General features: G+C 35.0%; 1 protein-coding gene across 2 annotated transcripts in view; it reads right to left on the reverse strand.

Annotated features, from left to right (window-relative positions):
* Positions 1-9: 9 nt before the first annotated feature.
* The window catches only part of NCAPG (non-SMC condensin I complex subunit G), a 38956-nt gene continuing 11678 nt past the window's right edge, over positions 10-27287 (reverse strand). For both annotated transcript variants that reach the window (XM_014838776.3, XM_070506167.1), the window contains exons 10-21: positions 26248-26337; positions 25713-25892; positions 23345-23455; positions 20117-20236; positions 14600-14818; positions 7893-8074; positions 7437-7611; positions 4968-5129; positions 4594-4732; positions 2882-2968; positions 1194-1269; positions 10-232 (exon numbers count right to left, since the gene is read on the reverse strand). In XM_014838776.3, the coding sequence (XP_014694262.2) occupies positions 109-232; positions 1194-1269; positions 2882-2968; positions 4594-4732; positions 4968-5129; positions 7437-7611; positions 7893-8074; positions 14600-14818; positions 20117-20236; positions 23345-23455; positions 25713-25892; positions 26248-26337 (1665 nt within the window). In that variant the 3' untranslated portion in view covers positions 10-108. The remainder of the gene's footprint in view (positions 233-1193; positions 1270-2881; positions 2969-4593; positions 4733-4967; positions 5130-7436; positions 7612-7892; positions 8075-14599; positions 14819-20116; positions 20237-23344; positions 23456-25712; positions 25893-26247; positions 26338-27287) is intronic.

Below are 27287 nucleotides of genomic sequence, written 5' to 3' on the forward strand. Positions count from 1 at the left end.
AAATCAGGCTTTTTCTGATTTTGACACAAGGGTAACTTTATTAAAGCAAGAACTGAACACAATTTTAAAGGACTTTTAACAAAGACTCCACCTCCATCATCTCTTCTCCTAACTCATATCTTCATTGAGAAATTGTGCAAGGTTCAGTTTACTTTTTTCTAGTGCTGCTGTTTTGGCTCGTCTTGGTAATCTCATCTTCATTTCTGATTCTGGCTCTGGAACTTCATGATCACTAAAGAGATGTTGAAAATACACCAATTTAAATACAAGCTTTAAAACCACAGTTTATTTATAAATAAAACTTTTTTTGTTTCTGAAAACATTCTATCAGTGTGTAATTGATATTTTGATTCCACTAATTTAAGCTGAAAACTAAAATCTCAAACAAAACCAAAAAACAGACTGGCTATCCAGCAAAGTGAATCATGAAAAGATATCTGTATGGAACCTGGTATTATACAGAAAAAGAAAAAAACAAAAAACAAACTTGTAATGAGGCTTGGACAGAGACCATAACAACTGCCCAAAAGAGATTTGGGGAGAACTCAAGAAGTGAAAAAAAATGAAGTTCTCTTGATTTAAGCAATAAATTCCTAAAACACTAAACAGCAAATTTCCCCAAAAGATATTTTAAATTTAGTCAAAACTTAACCTAAAGTTATATAATGAAAAAATATATATTATAATTTTACCAGTGAATAGATAAATGCAACGCAGCTACAGACTTGCAGCTTCCAACTGGCTTAATTGGCAGAAACCAAAAATAAATACTGTACCACCAATATATCCAAATTATAGGCAGAATTATTTTATCATTGTAAATGTAGAGAACTCAAATCCAAATCTCAAAAGTACGTTAATTCACGATCAGAGGAGTAATACCTACGTGATCATGTAATTAGAATACATGGAAATAGAAAATGAAAGAATATATTAAATCTGACTACCTAATACTAAAGGCCACACCAACTAATAGGAAAAGCATGCAAGCTATACAAAGTCAAATGCTCTTGAGAATGGAATTTTAGGCTATATATCCAAGATATAGCTATTTATAGTTTTCACTAATTATCTTTTTATATATTGAGTTTCTTTCACAGTAAAAGCAAACTACAATTTTTTTCTACTTCTAGACAAAAAAAAAAAAAAAAATGAAAATAGGCTCTTTACATATTTAGATGTGCATGGCCTACCTTTCAGAGTCAGCCTCAACCTCAGCAGTCTGACATCTCCTGTTCATCCTTGCTGAAGCTGTCACTTTTCTCCGTCCTTAAAGACAGTATAATTCATTATCAAAATTTATCATCGTTTATTGTTTTTAATCTATTTTCTGGGCTACCCAAATCCCTTATTTTCTCTCTTCAGCACATTTCCTCCTAGTTCCCAGCCACTTTAATACCAATTATCAACACCACAGAGAAAAGGAACCCAAGCAAGATTAAAATTTTATTAATTCCTTTTGGCAATTTGATAATAAGCAAAGGAATATATGAAAATTAAGTTATAAGGAAGCAAATTTTAGTTAAATGTATTTGGGGGAAAGGAGCGTGTGAAAAACATGTTATATAAAGAAAACTACCACTATTATGGCTATAGCACAAGGTGTATGGAGAAACTAATGAAAATTAAGGTTAGAAAGGTACGTTAAGCCCATAAACAGCTCCTAAAAAAATAGAACTCTAATTAGTAAGGTAATGGCTTCTTAGAAAATATTCAAACATATACATGGCCAATTCAAAAACGTGTTCTAAAACAGTTCCGTATAAAAGCTATAAGCTGGGGTTGCAAAAATTCTACTTGCTAGAAATCTAGAAGGTTAAAAAAAATAAGTTTGGCCTGTGATGCACCTCATTTATGATAAGAAATAAAACAGCATATATAAATGAAGTTTGAGCTATTTAAAAAAAACGAGGTGGCGTTCTCATGGTATGTTATCTGCCTAAAAGCAATTTGATCAAAACCAAACTGTTCAGTATGACCATTTGGTTGAAATTTATATACTCCACTTATTCGTGTGAAACTTTTTCCCCAAACCTTATGTATTTGCTTTTAAACTTCTAATGTACTTATCCTCAAGAAAACATCCAACAATATGGGACTAATCTGGAACAATATTCAGCAATTAGCATTTAAGTAATTGATTGGTTACCAAACAATATTATGGTCAGATTCCATTTAGAAAAATTAAATCTGCATAGAAAAGGGCCTCTAGAAACATTTTTGAAGGATTAAAATAATGGTTGGCTCATGGGTGGAATTATTACTGTTCTTTACATTAGTTTGCTTGGATGTATTTTCTGATTCTTCTGTAATAAGCATGCATTGCTTTTGTAATAAGAAAATAATAAAACAATAAAATGACCTTGAATTTCATATTTTTTTTCCAAGTGATCCCCTAATGGTCAACATTTACTTTATTCCAACAAATCCCCTATTGTTGGATATCCTTTGGGAAATAAATTATGGTGGGAAAATATGAAATAAAATGGGAAAAAGGAAAACAGAAGCTCAGAAAAATACTAGTAGGCTAAAAGGTACAAAAATGCTAAATCATATAAAGGATAGAACAAAAACAACTGATAATAACATCATTGATCATTTGATAATAAAAATCTTACTTTAACCCAAATAGTCCTTTGCGATATAATCTTTTGCATCATATTTCTTTCAAACAAAAGCACTTGGAGTAACACTGATATTACACACAGACATAAAGCAAAACCTAATATCAACTGAAAGAATTAAAAAGAAACTTAAGGATACATAAGAGGTTTAAAAATTTTTATCCCTAAGGAAACAAAGATAAGGAAACTTGCAAAGTATTTCATTGGAAAACGAACTCGAAGAGCTTTCTGAGAAAGCCAGTCAATCCATATACTACCTCTAATAGTCTTCTGCTGCGTAGATTTTGACGCTTGGGTTGCTTTTACATCCTTGAGAGGAGTTAAATATACTTCTTTATTCTTTTCTATTGAAGAAAATAATATAACAATACAAATAAAAAATAGCCTCGTGAAGTATTTTAAATGGTCTTTCAAGTAAATTTTTCACAAAACAGAAATGACAACCAGTCCCATTAACAGCTACAGAAAATTTATCAAAAATCAGTATTTCAAAAACTGTGAACACTGGAAAGTAAGCAAGCAAGCAAAACTTCTAAGATAGTATGCGTGGTCATATGATGAGAAATGTACAATCATGCACTGCATAACAACGTTTCAGTCAACAACGGAGCGTATATATGATGGTGGTCCCATTAGATTTACAACAGAGCTGGAAAATTCCTATCGCCTAGTGACGTCATAGCACAATGCGTTACTCACATGTTTGTGATGATACTGATGTACACAAGTGAAAAGGAAACTGCAGGAGAAGAAAGAGAAGAACCCCTGAGAAAATTCACAGTAAAGGGTTTAGCAGAAGCTCAGCAAGCTCCTTAAAGTTTGAAAACTTGGACCCCAAGCATCAAAAGGTTTTCATTAACAGAGAGGAATGTACATGGTGCATATCTGCTTCCAAGCAAACCACCATGGGCATTTTTCTGAAAAAGGTGACACCTCCTCATGAAGAGCCTTAGGCAGGTCCTTCAGGAGGTGTTCCAGAAGAAGGAATTGTTATCACAGGAGATAGCAGTTCCATGTGTGTTACTGCCCCTGTAGACCTTCCAGTGGGACAAGATGTGGAGGTGGACGACAGTGATAATGATAATCCTGACTCTTGTAGGTCTAGGCTAAATGTGTATTTGTGTCTTAGTTTTTGACAAAAAACTTTAAAAAGTAAAAAAAAAAAAAAAAAAAAAATTTAAAACTAGAAAACACCTTATAGAATAAGGATAGAAAGAAAATATTTTTGTACAGCTGTACTACTGTGTTTTAAGTTAAGTATAACAAGAGTCAAAGTTAAAAAAAGTTTATAAAGAAAAAAGTTACAGTAACTAAAGCTAATTTATTGAAGAAAAATATTTTCCTATAAATTTAGCATAGCCTAAGTGTACAGCGTTTACAAAGTCTACAGTACTGCACAACAGTGTCCTAGGCCTTCACATTCACTCACCATCTACTCACTGATTCACCCAGAACTTCCAGCCCTGCCAGCTCCAATCATGCTAAGTGCCCTCGATAGGTATACCATTTTTTATCTTTTATATGGTATTTTTACTGTACCTTTTCTATATTTAGATGCTTAGATAGATACTGACCATTGCGCTACAACTGCCTACAGTATTCAGTAGAGTAGCACGGTCTACAGGTTTATAGCCTCAGAGCAAGAGGCTACACCGTATAGCATAGGTGGATAGTAGGCTATACCATTCAGGTTTGGGTAAGTGTTCTCTATGATGTTTGCACAAGAACAAAATTGCCTAATGATGCATTTCTCAGAACGAATCCCCGTTGCTAAGCAGTGCATGACTGTACACACAAAAACTATAAAAGCTGAATACTTATCAGCAATATACTTTCTCAGGGGGATTAATTAGAAAAATCTTTGATTCATTTCTGAAATCCAACCACACGTTAAAGGAGAAAAAAAAAGTCTCTCAGTGAAGATGAAAAGGACCAAATCTTATAAATATTCAGGTTAGTATGTTGTTACCATCTTCATTTGGAAAAACAGCCGTAGTTGTGCTGGCATCCTGTGCTGCTACATCTTGGTCACCATATTCTTTATTTCCTTTTTCTAACTGAATCTTGATTTTCTCCAAAGCTCTCAGACATGTCCTATCTTTTACTTGCTATAATAGAAAACATTATTAACATTTTTTTATATGCAGTACTTTCTAATCTTTTAAAAAAGCAATACACTGATATCATGTTGTTTAAAAACATTCTAAAAATTCTATTAAATTTATGAAGGAAATATTCAAATGAGTAAAGTCACAATATGCTAACATATGTATAATTAAATACATGTAAATTCAACTTTGATAAAAATATATACACATTAAGAGTAATTAGAAACTTCTTTACCTCCAGAATGTCATTCAACAGACCCAGAAGATCTTTAGCAAGATTGTTACTGAGTTCTAAAGAACTCAAGGCTTTTGTATAGACCCGAATTTCTGGTGAACATGGACACGTTAAGATCTCATTGCAAAGTTTTATAGCCAAATTGTCGTGAACTGTTAAGGCCTAGAAAATGAAGAGAAAAATCTTTCTAAATTGAAAATGGCATGATTACAATACAGTCCTACAAACATAACAAACATTTCCAACTAAGTATTTTGCCATAATCCCAAATGCAAAATGTCTAAGACCAAGTTTAACATATTCCTCCCAAAATGAGCTCCCCTTCTTAACTTCTTATAGTGGATGCTGTGGCACAGGGCCCAGATCTGCCCCCTTTATTACTGAAGCATTCATCCTCCAGCTACTACAAGTTTTAGAGGCTGAAAGTTCCTGGACACAGAAGCGATCCAGGTTGAAGACAGTGGACCCTGCCCAAGTTCACACCTCCTCCCCAAGGGTTAGTCCAGTCAATGACTGGTGGATATACAGGTACAATGGCCCAGCCTTGTCTCAATTCTGGACAACTCAAAGGACTAGCTCAGTTCTGGAATTTCCTATGGGGTCAGCTGGGGCCTCAAGACTGCATGACAGTTCAACTTCTTCTCTGCCCCAACCTATTTTCCTCACTCTCCAAGATGTTGACCATGAGAGTACTCCCCAATTAAATGATGTCAGTAGCTTCTTTGAAGTCTCAGGACCTTAGAGTTATCTTGGACTCCTCCATCTCCTTTGCCTCTCAAAGCTCTTACATATCCATAATTTTTGGGCTTTTGTACCCATACTTTTTTTTCTATGTCAATTTCTACTATTCTTTTCTTTCCACTCTTTTACTACTTTCTAATATTTTTTTCTACAATGTTTTCTCAATCATAGAGATTTTTAACTGCTCTCTTCATTCTCCATTCCTCTCACCAATTGAGCTCATGATATTGACCACCAAATTAATCTTCCTAATAAGTAACTTTCATCCCATTAACCCTTTCATTATACCCCTTTCAAAATACATCCTGCATAGTCACTCACTGCAAATAAGGCCAACTCCAAATTCCCTACCCTAATGTTCTGCCCTAACAGGCCGATTCAACATTCTTAGCTAGAATGATTTTTTTTCCCAAAATTCCCCAACATGACTTGTATAACCAGCTACATTTAATCACTTTTACTAAAAGTCTTTTTCTCCCTACCCAAACCACTCCCCAAATCCCAACACAGCCTAACTGAATTCTACTCAATGAGTTTTAAAATTCGTAATGCTGCACTCATCACCCCTACCACACAGATCATGCCCTCTCTTCTAAAGCACTTAGTAGCTATTATCACTGACCTTTACTATATTTTGCCTTAATATCTTTTGTAATCTTTTTTCCAACAGCATGTAACATAGTGACTGGAATGGAGTATGCCATCACTAAATATTAATTAAAATAGAAGAGAAATACTTTCAACTTAATCAGCAGGCATCTGCAACTAATAATAACACAATTTTCAACAGGTGACAAGTTTGATTAAATGATATTAAAGGATAAAAAACCCAGCTTAAGTTTAATTTGTGAGAAAATTTGCAGTTAACTTATCTTCTGTGAGTGAAAAACAAAAATAAGGGGCTAGCCCAGTGGCATAGTGGTTAAGTTCGTGCACTCCACTTTGGTGGCCCAGAGTTCACATGTTTGGATCCTGGGTGTAGAACTATACTACTCATCAAGCCATACTGTGGTGGTGACCCACATACAAAATAAAGATCGGCATGGATGTTAGCTCAGGGACAATCTTCCTCAAGCAAAAAGAGGAAGATTGAGGAGCCAGCCTGGTGGCACAGCTGTTGAGTTCGCAAGTCCCACTTCAGTGGCCTGGGGTTCACTGGTACAGACCTACACACTGCTTGTCAGGCCATGCTGTGACATGCATTCCACGTATAAAGTAGAGGAAGATGGGTACAGATGTTAGCTCAGGGCCAGTCTTCCTCAGCAAAAAGAGGAGGATTTGTGGTAGATGTTAGCTTAGGACTAATCTTCCTCAAAAAAAATAAAAAGCTTTAGATGAGTTTAATTCTTTGAATTCTCCTTCCTTGTATCAGAAACATAGCAGGTGAGCCAGTATTTGAAGTCTCAATGAGTTCTAGATAACATAGGTGCTATTCAGAATGATTAACAGCAAGCACTAAGTCGGGACGGGGTAGGGAAGGTGATGAATTTTGGATAAGTTCTTTTCAGTAGCAAACTGTTAGCACTGAATACTTCTATTTTTATGTTTTTCTCCATATTTCCCAAAAGATCTTTTTCATACTTTGTGTTATGCACCACCATATAAACCAGAAATCTCAAGATCAAAATGTAGCTTCTCTTTCAAAGAATCTATGAGGAATTATTTTACTGAAACAGTAACACGCGTGCTAGTCATCATCCTTGCCATACACTCGCTAACATACCCCACCTGATAATCTTGGGAATTCTTGGCCTGAGGATTTAATCCACTTGGTCTGGTCAAATCTACAAGCAACTCAGCAACATTAGTGATATCTACTTCAGCTAAAGGAGAAGAAGCAGGGGCACTGGCCAGTGTTTGCAGAGTTGGAAGAAAGGCTTCTTCAAAACATTCTTGATTAGTCCTATTGAAAAACAATTTGAAAATATGTTGACAAAAAAAAGCATAAGATTCTTAAAAAAATTTATTATGTATAAAATTCACCCCGTCAAGATACACCACATTTTCATCTAGGAAGAGACAAATAATTCAGGTAGATATAATTTAGGTAAGGTCTTCTCATTTCATCACTTACCACTGAAGAATAAAAGAATACCAACAACAAAGTGATATTATAGATATGACTCATGGGGAGCCTGAATTTAACTTCAAGTCAGATTTTGATTTACTGATATGACTAAGTACCTGCTTGCATAAGCAAACATGGGGAAGAACACGCCTAGGCAATGTCGAAGTCGAACATCCTCTTCAGTCACAGGACTGTACCATAACAAGATAAGACGAGACAGAATCTTGCTGCTGACCAAAAGCCCAGAGAACATCAGCTTGGCTAATCCTTCTGCAGCTCCTGTCCTGAGTTCAGACACCTAATAAAAATGACTTGCATTAAAAGAAATTTTTTATTTGTATTTCCTTTTTAAGCCTTACATCATAGCCTGACCTATAATATTTTTATATGAGCTATCCCAAAATCACTCATGTTGTTATGAATTGGTTAAAGGCACATAAAAAGATTTTGTTTCCTCCTTTTAGGTTAAGGCTATATGACAAATTATTAGGCTAGCTATGAAAACTTCAATTCCCCTAAAACTGTTTAGAAGAATCAAAAGGCCTTCTAAATGTTGTGAAACCAAAAATTAAAACAGTATCTATTAAATGTTTATCATGGTGCTAAAATACAGAAAACCCTCAGTAATGGTCCCTGCCATCAGAGGAAGGTGCCTATAAATGAAAGCTCCAGAGGTGAGAGCGGCAATGTGTCTTAATAATGGGTAAAATGTGAACAGAAGGTGTACAAGTAGAAAAAGGCATTCCTAGAAAGAGTAACCAAACAAACTAAGAGAAAGAAGACACAGTGGTATTCAAATGGACATACAGGTACGAAAGAGTGGTAGTTAAAAATAGTGGTTATTGAGGGGCTGGCCCCGTGGCCGAGTAGTTAAGTTCGCGCGCTCCGCTGCAGGCAGTCCAGTGTTTCGTTGGTTCGAATCCTGGGCGCGGACATGACACTGCTCATCAGACCATGCTGAGGCAGCGTCCCACATGCCACAACTAGAAGAACCCACAACGAAGAATATACAACTATGTACCGGGGGGCTTTGGGGAGAAAAAGGAAATAATAAAATCTTAAAAAAAAAAAAAAATAGTGGTTATTGATACTGAATTAAACTCAAGCCCCTGACACTTCCTAGCTGCATGATCCTGTGCATGCTACTTCTTGGTGACTTGCTTTTTAATTTTTTTTGTGCTGAGGAAGATTCGCCCTGAGCTAACATTTGTGCCAGTCTTCCTCTATCTTGTATGTGGTTTGCCACCACAGCATGGCTGATAAGTGGTGTAGGTCCATGCCCGGGATCCGAACCTGGGCCGCTGAAGAAGAACAGGGCCAGCCACTGTGCCTCACTTCTTTTGTATATAAAAAGGGGATGATAAAAGTACTTAACACAAAAGAGTAACTACCAGGATAAAGAAATCATACATGTAAAGTTCTTGGAAGTGCTATCCACACAGTAAATCCTCAGCAAATGTCAATGATTATTTATTATTATTGATGGAAAGTAAGTTTACTCAGTAATCAGATTATAAAGACTTTGAAAATTAGGTAAAGAAATTCACCCTTAATGAGGCAAGATATGGAGCCATTGAAAGTTTTTGAAAGGGAAGGGGAATAAGATTCAATGAGATTTCAGGAAAACTATATTGACAAGTTATAATCTAGGAATGAAAGACAAGTCTAAACTAGGGGCACAGAAGTGAAAACAGTGGAATAAGTAAATATAAGAACTATTTCAAAATTTTTTTCAATACTCAAAAATAAGAAAGATATAGGGGTTGGTAAGTTTAAGTGCTAGGGCACTGGCATGTTTTCCACATACTGACTCATTTAGGGCTCACAACAACTATGAGGGCAGAGACTTTGTTTCACTCAGCACTGTAGTCTCAAGAGTATACAGTGATGGGCATATGATTAGCCCTCAAATATTTGTTGATTGAATTAAAGAACAATTCCACTGAATAGGCATCATTATTCCCCATTTTACAGATAAGTAAGGCCAAGACAGTAAATGCCTTATTGAAGATTCACACAGAGGCAACCAGAACACAAGTCTACAAGTCTAACTCCAACAGCTGCATGCAACCCTCCTTTTAAAACTTTCTAACTATGACATACTTTCCTGACAATAGTAATCCATCCAAAAATGAATGGTGGGAATTTGAATTGGGACAGGACTGCAAGTCTCTAAAGCATGTTAAAGATTGTTACTTATGGCCCAGAGGACAAAGAAGTCTAGATTTTTTAGTGGTGATGATAAAAATAAAGTCAAAGTCACAGAATCTAGTTGAGCCAGAAAGAGATTAATGTATTAAAAAAAAAATTCATTCACATACTGTCAAACAATTTAATGTTCAATAGTTTTCCTACCTATGCAACGTCAGTAAGCCATGGCACTGGACAATTCCCAAAAGAAAGTTCGTATATCACTTGGCTAATAATTCAAAATTTAAATACGCAATCTCAGGGTCAGCCCCATGGCCTAGTGGTTAAGTTCAGCAGGCTCTGCTTTGGCGGCCTGGGTTTGATACCCGGGTGCAGACCTACACCACTTGTTGGTGGCCATGCTGTGGCAGTGACCCACATACAAAACAGAGGAAGACTGGCACAGATGTTAGCTGAGGGTGAATCTTCCCCAAGCAAAAAGAGGAGGATTGGCAATGGATGTTAGCTCAGGGAGAATCTTCCTCAGCAAAAGATAAAAACAAAACAGTCACTCTCTGCCTTTTGATTGAAGAATTTAATCCATTTACACTTAAGAAATTGCTAATAAGGAAGGACTTCTTTCTGCCATTTTGCAGTCAAAACGTGGTAAGTCAAAAACAGTTACAAGAGACAAAGCACATTAAATATTGACTTTTAAAAGGTCAATTCATCAAAAAGAATCATAAACATATACACAACAAACAAAAGAGCCTCCAAATATATGAACAAACATTGATGGAATTGCAGGGAGAAATAGCTCCACAATAATAATTGAAGACTCCAATTCTCCACTTTCTGAAGTAGACGGAATAACTACACAGATCAATGAGATATAGAGGAATTAAACACTATAATACCAGCCAGACCTACCAAATATACAGAACACACCACCCCAACAATAGCAGAATACACATTCTTCTCAAGTGCACATGGAACATTCTCAAGGATAGACCCCACATTAGGTCCAAAATAAATCTCAATAAATTTATAAAGCATGAAATCATACAAAGTATCTTCTCCAACGACAATGGAATACACCTAGAGAGCAGTAACAGAAGGAAACTTTAAAATTCACAAATATGTATAAATTAAACAATACACTCTTCTTATACACCAATGGGTCAAAGAAGAAATCAAAAGGGAAATTAGAAAATACTTAGAAATGAATGAAAATGAAAACATAACAAAACTTATGGGGTGCAGCAAAAGTAGTACTCAAAGGGAAATTTATAGCAGTAAATGCTTACATTATGAAAAAAAATCTCAAAGCACAACCTAACTTTACACCTTCGAGAACTAAAAAAAGAAGAGCAAACTAAACCCAAAGAAGAAAGGAAGGAGAAAGAAAATAATAAAGATTAGAGAAGAGGTAAACAAAATAGATAGAAAAAATAGAAAAAAAAAATCAATGAAGCCAAAAGTTGGTTCTTTGAAAAGATGCACACAATTGACAAAGCTTCAACTAGACTGACAAAGAAAACAGAAGATGCAAATAACTAAAATTAGAAATGAAAGTGGGGATATTACAACTGACCCTACAGAAACAAAAAGGATTATAAGAGAATACCATGAACAACTGAACACCAACAAACTATATAAAACCTAGATGAAATGGACAATTTCCTAGAAAAACACAATTTACCAAAACTTACTCAAAAAGAAATAGAAAATCTAAACAGAGCTATAACAATAAACAGACTGAATAATTATACAGAAACTTCCCAAAAAGAAAAGCCCAAAACCAGATGTCTTCACTGGCAAATTCTACCAAATATTTAAAAAAGAATTAACACCAATCTTTCTCAAAGCCTTCCAATAAATAGAAAAGGAGGAAACAATTCCCAACACGGTTTATAAGGTCAGCATTACCCTGATACCAGAGCCAGACAAAGGTAATGCCAGAAAACTACAGACTAATTTCCCTTATGGAATACAGATATAAAAGTCTTCAAAATACTAGCAAACCAAACTCAACAACATATTAACAAGACTATATACCATAACCAAGTGGGATTTATCCCAAGAAAGCAAGGGTGATTCAACATAAGAAAATCAAGCAACGCAATGTACCACATCAATAAAACAAAGGAAAAAAAAACAAACGCACGATGATTTCAATTGATATAGAAAAAGCATATGACAAAATTAAACATGCTTTCATGGATAAACAAAGAAAACACTCAAAGAATAGAAGGGAACTTCCTCAAAATGATAAAGAGCATTTATGAAGAATCCACATCACACTCAATGCTTAAAGACTGAAAACATTCCCACTAAGATCAGAAACAAGACAAAGATGCCTGTTTTAACCACTGCTGTTCAATAGTGTATTAGAAGTTCTAGCCAGAGCAATTAGACAAGAAAAAGAAATAAAAGACAAACAAATTGGAAAGAATGAATTAAAACCATGTCTTTTCACAGGTGACATGATCCTAGATGGAGAAAACCCCAAGGGCTACACAGACACACACACACACACACACACACACACACAAAACTACAGGAGTTAATAAATGAATGCAGCAAAGTTGCAGAACACAAAATCAAATCAATACACAAAAAAACAGTTGAGTTTCTATACAACATCAATGAATAATCAGGAAAGAAAATTAAGAAAATTCCAAATGAGAAAACAATTTCAACCTGGCTCTGTTGTGCAATAGACAGCACATTGGACTTCTAATTCAAAGAAAACAATTCCATTTATAATAGCATCCAAAATAAAATAGCAGGAATAAATTTAACCAAGGAAGTAAAAGACTTTTGCCTTGAAAACTACAAAACATTTCTGAAAGAAATTAAAGATGACCTAAATAAGTGGAAAGACATCCAAGTTCCTCAAAAGATTAAAAATAGAACTACCATATGATCCAGCAATCCCACTTCTTTATATATCCAAAAGAAAGGAAAAATAGGATCCTGAAGAGATATCTGTACTCTCATGCTCACTGAAGCATTATTTACAATAGCCAAGATATGGAAATAACCTAAGTGTCCATCAAAGAATGAATGGATAAATAAGATGTGACACACACACACACAGCAAAATGTTATTCAGACAGAAAAAGGAAGGAAATCCTGCCATTTGCAACACAGATTGAGGACATTATGCTAAGCAAAAGTACGGGAAATCTTAAAAAAAAGTCAAACTCATAGAAACAGAGTAGGAAAGTGGTTGCCAGGGACTAGGGGGTGGGGGAAATACAGAGAAATTGATAAAAGGTACAAACTTTCAGTTATAAGATGAATAAGTTTTATTATACCTCAAAAATAAAATGAGTAAGTTTTGGAGATCTAATGTAAAACATGGTGACTATATTTGACAACACTGTATTGTATAATTGAAATCTGCTAAGAGAGAACTTAAAAGTTCTCAATAAAAAAAAAGGATAAATATGTGAGGTATTAAATTTGTTAATTAACTAGCTGGGAGGAATCCTAAAAAAGTAGAATTACCATATGACCCAGTAATCCACTCCTAGGTCTATACCCAAAAGAATCGAAAATGGATACTCAAAGAAATACATGTTCATAGCAGCACTATTCACCATAGCCAAAAGGTGGAAACAGCCCAAACATCCTTGAATGGATGAATGGCTAAACAAATTGTGGTATATACACAAAATGGAATATTGTTCTCCCATAAGAGGGAATGAAGTACTGATACAAACTACAACATGGACAAGCCTTAAAAACAAGCTAAGTGAAAGAAAGCAGACATAAAGTCACATACTATCTGATTCCACTTATATGAAACATCCAGAACAGTTAAACCCAAAGAGACAAAACGCAGATTCATGGTTGTCAGGGGCTGGTGGGAAGAGAAATAGGGAGCAACTGCTTAATGGGTAGTTTCCCTTTGGGATAATAAAATGTTTTAAAAATTAGAGGGGACTGGCCCAGTGGCATAGTGGTTAAGTTCACAGGCTCCACTTCAACAGCCTAGGATTCACGGATTTTGAACCCAGGCACAGATTTGCACACTGCTCATCAGTCCATGCTGTGGTGGCATCCCACATACAAAAGAGAGGAAGACTGGCACAGATGTTAGCCCAGGGCCAATCTTCCTCAACAACAACAACAACAACAAAAGTTAGATAGAAATGGTGTTTGCACTATATTGAGAATGTACTAAATGCCAATGACTCGCTCACTTTAAAACTGTTAATGTTACATCAATTTCACCTCAAAAAAATAATCTATAAAAAATTTTAATTAAATGTTCATATATGATATAAAAATGTACTGTAGTTTAAGAGTCCCTTAAGAAAAGAGATCCAATCCCATACCCTATCTTAAACCTTCCACCCACCCAATGTAAAATTATTTCTTAAAGTTTTTTCCCCAAGTCTTAAGTCATAAATCACAAAGAAGAAAAAATGAAAAAAATAATAGCAACATCCCCGAATATTCATTTCAATTTGGTTTACTCTTCAATTCTCTGCACATGCAATTTTATAGCGAGAAACTAGATATATTAGAAGTGAAAGCAGGATTTAATTATAATATTCAAAAGGCAAATTTTTTAAATGTTGGCCAAGTTTAAACTTCAGCCTAAAAAACATAAAGAACATAAACATACACATGCTGAAAATCACACTTCATTAATAATAGGGCTCTGATTATTTCTTACCTCGCTATCTAAGAAATCAGAAAGGAGTTTCAGAATATTCTTGGCTGTCTCTTCAGCTTCTTTTAACTCTTGTTCTTCATTAGTGTTTATTTCTGCACCTTCACTTTGAGGGGCTTTGATTTTTTTAGTTTTAAATGGTTCAATCCCAAATGTCATCAGCTGGTCAAAGATTGCCTTTAAAGCACTTATTTTTATTGTCACATCATCGATTTGCAAAACCTAAATTGAGACATCCCCCACCAAAAAAAGTAGTCAATAAACTTTTAATTCTGTTTATGCTGCATAAAATTAACACATATCTTATTTTCTTAGTCTAATTTTAACAGTGTCAAGTCTACATAAAACATCTTTCAAAAATTAACAAAAGTTTTATTTGTATCATAACATTTAGAGTTATATTTCCTTCAGAAAAAGTTCAAAAATTCATAAAACTAGAGTCAGGCTGAATTATATAATTTGTTCCTTTTATTTAAAAAAGAATGACTATGTTCAACTGTGGTTTTATTTTATCAATTTTTTTAAGATCTAAAAGAACTGTTCAATTATCTTAAAATTGCTCTGGGCCATCTATCAAGACAAAAACATTACATTCTAACCAATGAAAAGCATTCATTAGAACATCAGTGCTCTCCTAGATTATCAATTTTCATTAAAGATAAATTTTCCTCCTATTAGCTCAACAAATTCAGATTTCATTAATAGTGAATTCAGTTTTCGATGAACTGGACCCCTTTTTATAAAAAGAGATGAACCATAAAACACAGCAGTTTGTATGAGTCTATCCTGAGTTAAGAAAACTGAATTCCTACATACCAAATTTCAAAGCCATGAGCAAACAGAGCTGAATATTTCTATTATGAAGAGATTTACTCTATTCTTTAATGCACTTAAATTTTGGTCATTGATAAACTACTTGGCCATACAGCTTAGTCTTCAGCATGAATAAAAATCACCTGTAAGTTCATCAAATTAGAGAATAAAGAAAAGTGGTTCAAAATTACAAAACTTTCAGGAAGGAAATTTCAAGAACATATCTGTCACATATTTTCTTATGGTAAGACCTGCAAATCTCCTGAAGCTGAATGCTTATAAGAATGTACTGTCATGACTGTTCTCTACAAATTCTAAACAAGCTTTGCTCTCTCAGTAGTAACTGGGGTTTCACTGCCCTTCTCAGTCCCTTACTGGGTAGCAATAGCTTTTTCAAAAATCTTTAAGAAAGATTTTAAAATGAAATAATCTCCCTCTCCAGCCTTTCTAGCAAGTGTGTATACAGTTCTTAATTTTTATTAATAAAATGATTTAAAAGCAACTGATTTTTTACTCCCTCAAAAGATAGCTATTTTTCCTTAATCTAAAATCTTCCATTGATAGGCCTGAAAATACCTTTATAAAAATAACGGAATCTATTAGGTGGTTAACTTCTTTTAATCGTGAACCTCTTTGAGGACTTGATAAAAGCTTAAAACCCCACCCTAGAATAACATACAAAGTATAGCAAAATGTCACATATGATTTACTTTTTACTGCATTTGAATCTGATATCATTCACAAACATTTTTAACTTACAAAAATACTATATCTAGTTATTTTTTTCAGGCAAATATTAATACCGAGTCAGAGATCAAAGTTGATTAAACTTAAAATAAAATTAAAAAAGGTAAACTTTAATTTCATGACAAGGCTGCTATTGATTGGTTTGTTTTGAAAGAAGGTAAAATAGTAGAATGGTCTTGATAATATACATTCATTTATCTTTCACATCAACTTGATTTTGACAATTCCTTTTCACTACAGAAAATTATATAGGAGCAGTCTCAAGGATCCCATAGTCGTCTCTAAGTAGAGGATGAGTTAATATTAAATAACTTCAGAAAGCTCCAGGACACTCAAGCATTAAATTCACACTGCTTTTCTTCTGTCTGAAATGACCAAAGCACCTATTGCTGATACTATGTCAGCAAAAATTAAAACGATCAAAGTCCACATTTCATCTTTAAAGGTCTAGTGAACTTAAATATCTTTTGAAAGAGTTCTATGGTGTTTTCTTTGCTGCAGTACTAGAAATTTCCCATAATTATCTACCTCCAATCTCCTCTATCAGAGTTCAAACTTGACTACAACACCACCTAACTTTTTAGCAGCATTCACAATGGTATATAGGGCATCTTAAATGAATGTTTTACCTCATTTTTAAAGCCAAAAAGAACTACTTAATAAGCTAGACATAAATGAACCCTTCATTATCAAATGTTCTAGTAAGATTTTTCTTTCACTTAAAAAAAAAGTAATCACCAGAAGTCAAGCTAACACTTCAAGACTCATCTTCTAGAAAGCCAGGAAAATGAAGTAGAGAACTTACTGTTTTAATTTCTTAGCTAAACCTCTTTGAAAATATAGGATTTCATTTCCTAGGCACCTATGAAGCCAATAAATTTCACAATAGTAAACAAAACTTCCTTTAGAATTACTAGCAGACTCACTGATACCAGTACTTGCTGGTGTAAAAAGCAACAACTCTCTATGACACATGGAGGGTTCATTCTACATCTTAGGGCAAAACCAGATGTATGGCCAAGCAGTATAAATGATTCATCCGGACGAAGTACCAAGATTTTTCCTCCAGTGTGTTTGAGAAAGAAACTTTACACCATTTTAAAGATAATACTGACATTCCAAGCTTCCAAAAGGATCTCACAACAGAAATTTTTCTTTAACACGGATGATAACTATCAACAAAGCAGCATCAGGAATTTCATCATTGCACATTAAATGAATTGATTCGATGCCATGTGCTCCAAAAAAGGAAATTAAAACAAAACTCAATGAAATTCCTGAGGATTGTCTTTTGACAAAAGTATGGTTTTAACTTTCTTCCTTTGATACAAGCCACAGCAGTTTGACTATTTCCAGAACACATGACTGTAAGTTCTCTCCAATTATATGCTTTTTTTCTTCGCAATGTCATATGCAACACTAAAGGACGATTCAAGATAAGGGTTTTGTTTTGGGGGAAAATTCAACTATTGAGTTTAGTCTCTTAAAATAATCTTTTCATGAAAATGATGATCCCTGTTGTCAGATGTTATTTTCAAGTTGAGCACCCCAAGCACTTTCATTTACCTGCTGGCAAGCAATTTGCATTAAAATTCCTTTCAGCTTTTTTATTCCATTACATTTGGTAATACCAGACCCTACATGAATCACACTGTCTTTTTACGCAGGGATGTGAAGGGAGGTACATTTTCCAAGTTAAGCTAGGCCCCAATGTTAAAGACCAATGTCCAAAGGAGTTAAAAAGTCAAATGCATTCCACTGGCACACTAGATTCCATCCCCCCTTGTCTACTCAACAGCATTCTAGCAAGTGCCCTCTCTTTCCTGTATTATCAATTTTTTCCTTTCAACTAGGTCATTCTCCTTAGTGTACAAACATGTTGTAATTTTATCCCTCCTAAAAATATTAAAACAAAATTTACAAATTGTTTTTACTCCATACCACTCTCTTGCTACCAACCCATTTCTCTGTTACTCCCAACAGAAAATAAAATCTTGAAACAGTAGTCTACAATGGTTGTCTCCAATTCCTCTCCCATAACTCTCTCTTCAGTCCACTCCAATAAGACTTTGCCTTTCATATAACTACTCTCATGAAAGTCACAACACTTGCTTACCTGCCAAAAATGGTGAATTATGAATCTTTATCAATGTCACCAGCAATGGACAGCTGGGTCACTCTAGCCTCTTTAAAACATCATCTTCACTTGCTTTCTAGGACATCACACTCTCCCCTTAATGTTTATTTCAACTTAGTCTTTATTGGTTCCTCTTTATCTCCCTGACCTTTAAATGTTGCTTCAGCCCTAGGGAACTACAAAGTTGAGATCTCTTTTCAGTCTACGCTTATTCCTCAGGTAACATCCAGGCTCTAGGCATTGGATACTATTATAGGATAAAGACGTCCAGATTCATCTCCCCAGCCTGGACTTCTCTCCTATCTCCAAACTCATACATAAATACCTATTATTCACTTGTATCTCAAACTTCACACTTACCATGCCCAAAATTGAACTCCTTATCTCATCCATTTGCCATAAAACTTGTTCCTGTTTTCCCCACCACAGGAAATGGCAATTTCATCTTTCCAGTTATTCTGACAGAAATCCTTAGTTATCTTCAATTTCCTTCTCTCATATGCCACATCAGATTCATCAGCAAATTCTATAGACATTATCTACAAACTTAGATGACCACCACTTCTCATGACCCCACTAACCAAAACACTGGCCCAAGCCATCATCATCTCTTCCCTGGATTACTGCAATACCTTTCTTACAAGTATCCCTCCTTCCCTACTGGTACTCCTGCAGTTAATAACTAGGGATCTGCAAACGATGGCTCACGGGCCAAATCCAGTCTGCTGCCTGTTTGTGTACAGAGTCCAAGTTAAGAATAACTGTACATTATTAAATCGTTAAAAAGTAATATTTCACTACATGAGAAAGTTACATGAAATTCGAATTTCAGCGTGCATAAACAAAATTTTATTGAACTACAGCTACACTCAGTCATTCATAGACAATAACCTATGGCTGTTTTCACACTACCACAGCAGAGTTGTAGTTGAGAGACTATATGGCCTTCAAAGTCTAAAATATTTACTCTCTAGCCCTCACAGAAAAGGTTTGCTAACCTCTGGTCTATACCAACATTACAAATATACCCGGTAGATCATAACAATCCTCTACTCAAAATCCTCCAATTCCTCGCCATCCCATTCACTGTGAAGGCCGAGATCTTTACAGTCTGTAAGTCCCTGGAAGACATAGACGTCCTGCAAACCCTTTCTCCTACTATTCTCCCCTTTGCTCAATCTGCCCTAGCCACATGTTCTCCTACTCCTTGAACTTGTGAAGCAAAGTCCTACCTCAGGGCCCCTTCCCCTCCTCTTTCATCTCCTCGGAAACCCCTTACCCAGATATCTACATGATTCATTCTCTCACTTCCCTCTGGTATTGGTCCAAATTTCAACTTACCAGTGAGGTCTTTCCTGACCAAACAGCTCCCTCTCTTTATTCCCACTCCTTGTTCCCCTTCTCTGCTTTATTTTTTTCTGACATACTATATATTATTTATTTTTTCATTGTGTTTCCTCTTCTAAAATGTAAGCTCCACTAGGTCAGCAACTTTTATCTTGTTTTGTTCTTAATTACCTGTCTTGTTTTGTTTTAAGCCTAGAATAATGCTGGGCATATAATGTGCACTCAATAAATATTTGCTATATGATTTTTAAAATACCTTAAATAATTGGTATTTCATCTTTTTTCTACAAAGAAATTTTAATAAGAAAGAAATCAAAAGATAAAAAAGATCAAGTGCCTAAAAGTCATCCATAATAATCATCTTCAACAATAAGCCCCAGAATAGATTAAATTTAGAGTATTAGCATTATCACCACAGATTCTGAATATTTATTTCAGGAACTACAATCAAGATTTTGTCACAAGATAAATCCTACCTGCAATAGTAACACAAAATGTTTACTTGCAAAATCCCGATTCTGTAGTCCACAGCATCCCAAGCATAAAACAGCCAGATTTCTTACTACAGGATGAACACTTATTATTCCAGGAAGAATCTAAAATGAATTAGAAATTAAAATAATTTTGACCAGTACAACAAATTTACAATAGTATAACAACATGGTCAAAAAAGGGGCCAGCCCAGTGACATAGTGGTTAAGTTTCCACACTTTGCTTTGGCAGCCCAGGGTTCAGAGGTTCAGATCCCAGGCACGGACCTACACATCACTCATGAAGTCGTGCTTTGGCAGCATCCTACATACAAAATAGAGAAAGACTGCCACAAATGTTAGCTCAGTGACAATCTTCCTCAAGCAAAAAGAGGAAGATTGGCAACAGATGTTAGCTTAGGGTCAATCTTCTCCCCCACCCCCCAACAAACAAAACAAAACAAAACACAAAACAAAACCACATGGTTAAAATGATAGTTTCTGCATGATTTCATAGATCTACTTAATTTCCATATTGTTTAGTAACTCAAGTCAATTTTCAGTTTAAAAAAAGGTTAATATTAAGAGTGAAATTAAGAGTGAAATATAGTCTGATCATGAGATACCTCCCCTCCACCTTCTAAAACTGACTCAATGGCTTCCCTTCATAGGGCAAAATAATACTCTTCATATGACATATAAAATACCTCATTGTGTACTCTTTCCGAGTATCATCTTATACCATGCTACCTCTTGCTCTCTGCTTATTCAACTGGTCTGACTTGGATGCCCTCCACTCAGTACTATCCAGTAGAAAAATAATGCAAGCCACATGTCATCTTTAATTTTCTAGTAGCCACATTAAAGTAAAAAACAGGTGAAACTAATTTTAATATATTTTATTTTACTCAGTATAACCAAAATATTATCACTGCAACATGTAATCAATATTAAAAATTGAGATAATTTACTTTCTGTTGTTTGTACTGAGTCTTCGAAACCCAACATACTTATACACTTGTAGCACACCTCATTTTGGACTCGTTATTAATAGCCACAGGTTTGGGACCGGCCCAATAGCACAGCAGTTAAGTTCGCATGTACTGCTTGTCGGCAGCCCTGGGTTCTCCGGTGTGAATCCCAGGTGCGGATCCCAGATGCAGACACAGCACCACTTGGCAAAAAGCCATGCTGTGGTAGGCGTCCCATGTATAAAGTAGAGGAAGATGGGCATGGATGTGGATGTTAGCTCAAGGCCAGTCTTCCTCAGCAAAAAGAGGAGGATTGGCAGTAGTTAGCTTAGGGCTAGTCTTCCTCAAAAAAAAAAAAGAAACAAACAAAATAGCCACAAGTTTTTAATAGCCATATGTGGCTTAGTGGCTATTGTATTGGAGAAAGCAGGTCTAGAACATTCTTCCCTCTTTTCACATAGTCTACTCAAATATCAGATCAGGGTCACCTTCCATTAACAGATTAAATCCCGCTGTTATAAGTTCACATATGACCATATAGCTCTTTTTTATAACAATTATCACTAGCATAAGCTTCCACTTGTTTATTTGATTGATGTTCCCCTCACTTGACCAGTAGATCTATGAGGGCAGTCTATATATGTTTTGTATACTCTATCCCTAGCATTCAATATATAGTAGATGTTCAACAAATATTTGTTCAATTAATAATTTATGATTTTTATTTAAAAATAGTAATTTCATAAAACTATTATAACCCTTGTGTCTAAATACCTTATTCATTTACATCCCTCTAGCCTCGTTCAATCTTTAGACATAAATTGTTATTACGTACTTATCACTATGACCATTCAACTTTGTGTTCTTCCTTCGCTCAACACTATCTTTTTCTACATCTTCATATTTCCTACTTCACTTGCATAATTATACCACAATTCACCATTCTTTTACAGTAGGACCAGACAAAGTACACAAGTAGAACTTCAAATCATCACTTTTCACTAAAGACATGTGGTTTACGAAAAATAAAACTAAATTCTAATGGTTTACTAGAATCTAGTTTTAATAAGAAGCTCTAGACTATTGTAAACAATATTTGGTCTTCTTTACTGCATTTAGAAACTCATGGCAATCCAAGGAACTAGATTTTAGATCACATTCATTGGCTGTTTTTGACTAATCCCAAGCAAAAGCAATTTTAAGAGACTCCTGGAAGAGCTTGGATACATTCCAAATTTGCTTTGGATGAGCAGCACTGTTAAAAATACTCTAGAGCTGCACTGTCTAATACTATAGCCACTAATCACATATGGCTACTGAACACTTGAAATGTGACTACTCCAGATTGAGATGTACTGTAAGACTTAGTATGAAGAACAGAATGTAAAATATCTCAATAGTTTTAATACTGAGTAAATGATGAAATTTTAATATTTAGGGTATATCAAATTAAATATATTAAAATTAATTTCACCTGTCTCTTTAATTTTTTAAATGTAGCTACTAGAAAATTTAGTTACATGTAGTTTGCATTATATTTCTATCAAACAATGTTATTCTAGAGTCTTGCAGTATTTACGTCCCTATGTTCAGTAAAATGGAGATTACCTATGAAGGGTCACTTTAGTAAAAAGTGTCCTTTAAATATATAGTAATAAACAAATTGCTCTCACAGGGCTCACAATGTAACCTTCTCATAGTCCTTCTATACAGCAAGATTCCAGTACTTAAATATTCCCAGCGTGGCTGGCCCCGTGGCCGAGTGGTTAAGTTCGCGCGCTCCGCTGCAGGCGACCCAGTGTTTCGTTAGTTCGAATCCTGGGCGTGGACATGGCACTGCTCATCAGACCACGCTGAGGCAGCATCCCACATGCCACAACTAGAAGAACCCACAACGAAGAATACACAACTATGTACCGGGGGGGCTTTGGGGAGAAAAAGGAAAAAATAAAATCTTTAAAAAAAAAATAAAAAAAAAATATTCCCAGCGTGTTTCAGTATTTCCTCTTACTATTCAAAGAATGAAGATATTCTGCATCTCTTTGCAGCATAATTTTTTCAAACTTTTTAAAGGAATAATTATAATTTGTATACCAGGTCATTTACATGCATTATCTTAATTTAACCCTCACAATATGAAGCAGGCACTATACATATATTTTTTTACCATTTGGTCATCATTTCATTCTTTGAACCACAAGGAATATATTATAAAAAGAGGAAGGAGTGGGCTAAAATAAAGCCTCAAAAGCCACCAACATACCAAAGATTCAATGATGCCATTCATGGTTGCACCTATACCTGTTGAAGGGGACATCTGCTTCAACAGTTCATAGCACAAAATAAGACACTTCTGTAGTGTTTCAGCATCATTCTAAAATGAAACACAAAATATTCAGCATTAGTAAGAATATCTTCTGTCCATCCCTTAAATGTTTGCTTTCTCAGGGCTTTGTCTAAGGCATATTGTCTCTATACATAATCCCTGGGATATCTTATCCAGTCATACAACTCCATTTACTATCTATGAGCTAGCCCAGCTATTTTCTAAGTCTTCATATATACAACTGCTACAAGACATTTCCTCTTGTATGTTCCACAGGCTTCTCAAACTTAAAATGTCCAAAAGGGAACTAACTCATCATTACCCAAATCCCTCCTCCTCCTGCGCTATCTCCATAAATATCACTGCTATCTACCCAGCTGTCCAATCCAAAAGACCTAGGATACATTTTTGACTCACTCTTCTCCCTGCTACTAATTCCTAAACACTTCTCAAATCCATCACATCTTTCCATATTCACCATCATTACCTTTTTCAGGCTGCAATCATCTCAAGCATACATTACTTTAACAGTCTTCTCCCTAGCATGGCTGCCCAGGCTTTTATCATGTTGCAATCCATTCCCTGAATAACAGTGATCTTTCTAAGACATAAATCTCACCCTACCACTTAAAACCCCTTCACCATGATCCTTGGGTAAGGCATGAATTGTTAAATATTGCTTATACAAGGCCTTACGTGACCTGGCCCTTAATTTTCCCCCCAGATTAATCTCTAACCTTTCCCCCTCAACTCTCTAGTCATATGGACCTAAAGTTTTTAAAAACAACAGGCACTCTTTAACTTCTGGGACTTCACATATGTCGTTCCACCTGCCTACAACATACCCTTAACAATTCATCGAGGACAACACAGAATGTATTAAAAGCACAAATCTAAAGCTACTTGGCTTGGGTTTGAATCCCGCCTCTACCATATACTATCTGTGTGACTTTGGGCAAGTTACTTACCCCTCATAAAATGAGAATAACACCAACCCTATAAGGTTATAGTGAGAATCACATGAACTCACACTTGTGACATGCTTGAAGCAGGGACTACCACAACAAAAGCATTTCTGTAACTGTTAGCTTATATTATTATTTTTATTCAAATCTCAAGTTAAAACATTTCTTCCTCTGGGGAAGTCAACAACACCCTACCTGGGTTAGATGCCTTTCCATAAAACCCATAGACTTCCCTGACCATGACATTCATTATGCCATGCTGTAATTGTAATGTAATATTTTATACCCCTTAAATAGAACAAACGAACACATAAATGATCAAAGCAAGTCAGTTAAACAGACGATACTAATCATGATAGATCACCTTGGTTAATATTTTCCTAATATTACCTGCAATAATCTCATTTCAGTTTATATTTTCATTTTTCACTTTAAATTTGCTCCTCAAATTTAAAAGCCTACAATGATTTACAGACTTCATCAAACGAAAGAAATAAGCTACTAGCTATGAAAATAAAATTCAGGCATACTCATGGGAAGGTGGAGTGTGGAGTGAGGATATCTGTGGCTGGAGGGCTCAAGGACCTAACTTACAAAACACTCCTGTATAGTCAACTCGTCCCTATCCAGCATTCTCTCTGGCAATACTCTAATCAGCACTTTCAAAACCAAAAGGACAACAATAAATGATGCCTACTACAAAAGGCAAGATTCTAAAAGACCTCCTGAATTAAAGATTTAAATGCAGTAATTGATACCATTCTATCTTACGTTAAGACTAGTTTACCAAATACAACTAAGTTAAAAGAAATACTGCTGAAACTAAGCTTTAAATGTTGCTAGATATATGTTTAGTATTTCATTTAAAATAGCAAACCTACTTAACTTTAAAAAGAATATGTGTATAATGGTATGGTTACCATAGAAATTCTTTTCTAAGCAGCAGAAAGGTCACAAGTCTTCCACAAATAAGGGAAAGATGGACAAATGGATGCATTTTCCTTGTCTAAACCATTCAAGACAAAAAACAAAACAAAACAGAAGGAAACCATTGAAAAGCAAGTTTCCTTGGCAAGGAAGAAAAACTTCAGATTCCAGGGATTAGCATGACAAGGGAGCAAACAAAGTCCTAGCTACAATAATTAAACTTAATTAAGGCCTTTAAAAGTCCAAAATAGAAAGGAACAAGAGGAAAAAGATTTTCATATTAATTCATGGTACTGTTAAAAATCCCTCCAAAGTGAATATACTATGGCAGCTTTCTGAGTTAAGAAAGAAAACAAGGCTTAGTTGAGATGATTAATAACAGCTGAAATTTAGTATGAAAAAGTTATCAATACCTTCTCTACGTGGACTTCTTTAATTTCAAGTTGCTCTGTCTCTTTCAAGAGGTTTATTTTGGCATCTTCTAATGCTTTTATTTCTTCTTTTAACTCTGATGCTTGATTAAAATCCTGTAAGGCAATGCAATTTTCCAAAGCTCCTTTTGCCTCAATAAGTTTAACTTTTATTCCAGCCATCTAAGGAAAGATATAAATTCAGTGCGAAAACTGACCAAACAAAAACTATTAATACGAAAATCTGTAACAAACTGAAGAGTATTATGTAACATCTCAAGGACCCAGAAGTTAAGCACTCAGGCACATATATATATATATATATATATATACACAAAGTTGTAGTCTTCCTGAAACAGAGATCGGCAAATCTTTCAGACTGACACAATCTGGTAATGTTTTAAAGACTCTCACAGTTTAACAGTTCATCAATAATTTGACTTTGTGAGAACAATTTTGAAATATACAGCAAGAGAAAATAAAAAACTTGCACAAATACATTATACTCAAGCACTTCTTTAATTTAGAAGAGATTTACCTTGAGTTCTTTCTTTCTTACATCAGCTGGATCATTATTAACACCAACAGTAACAATGGGCATCCGAATCTCTGAGATAATTTCTGTAACCTGATAAGTGAAGGTATAATTCAGAGTACATGCATTAATATATGCTCTATATGAGAAAATGACATCAAACTGCTACATAAAACTCGTAGTATCCACAATCTCTTGAATAGAGAGGTTACTTTTATACAAGTAAAAATGGCACACATTCTAATTGTTAGACAATTTTAGAAAAAATGACCAAACAATACATCTGACTAAAATCTCTGATTACAGGAAGGTAAATAGGCACACAGACATTGAAGATAAATTCTCTCTCATACAGTGCTTGAAAACACAGAAAAAATGAATATAGTGTCTAATCTTAGGCACCATAACACTAAAATTCTCTACCTCAAATCCTCAACTCCCTTGTTAATCTCTACAGGAGATTAATATAGGAAAATAGAACACTCTTTTATTCCTCCTTTGGATACACAATGTGTAAACAATGACAGCATAACTAAAGACTTTCCTTTCAGAGCCCCTGGGACATTGGAGTTGGCCAGTTCAGGAAAAGGCTGCATCCCAAATGAAGGTACTCAAGTAAATGCTGGATAACAACTAACTGGGAATGTTGTAGAAGAGATTTATGCATAAGTATGTATGTACAAGGAGGCGTTGAAAAAAAAACAACTTTTGAATTAACTTGCAACTCTGAGATTCTATGAGTTTATGAAAAGCAATGATACAGATCTGTCTTTTTTGGCTACCCCACAGAAAATAACACTTGGAAATAGCAATATTATAATAATATTTATTTCTGTATTTACCAAGCTCTTTATGAATATTATTTCATTAAACAAGGAAAGCTAAGTTTTATTGTTATTCTTATCTTGCAGACAAGTAAAAAGGCTGAATTAAACAACTTGCCCAAAGTCACAAAGCCAGAAAGTGTCAGAGAGGATTTCAACACAGTTACGTATAACTTGAGACAGCTCCCAAACACTCTAGTGGCCAATACCCACATGTCA

Source organism: Equus asinus, chromosome 3, assembly GCF_041296235.1.
Source record: "Equus asinus isolate D_3611 breed Donkey chromosome 3, EquAss-T2T_v2, whole genome shotgun sequence".
Taxonomy (NCBI): domain Eukaryota; kingdom Metazoa; phylum Chordata; class Mammalia; order Perissodactyla; family Equidae; genus Equus; species Equus asinus.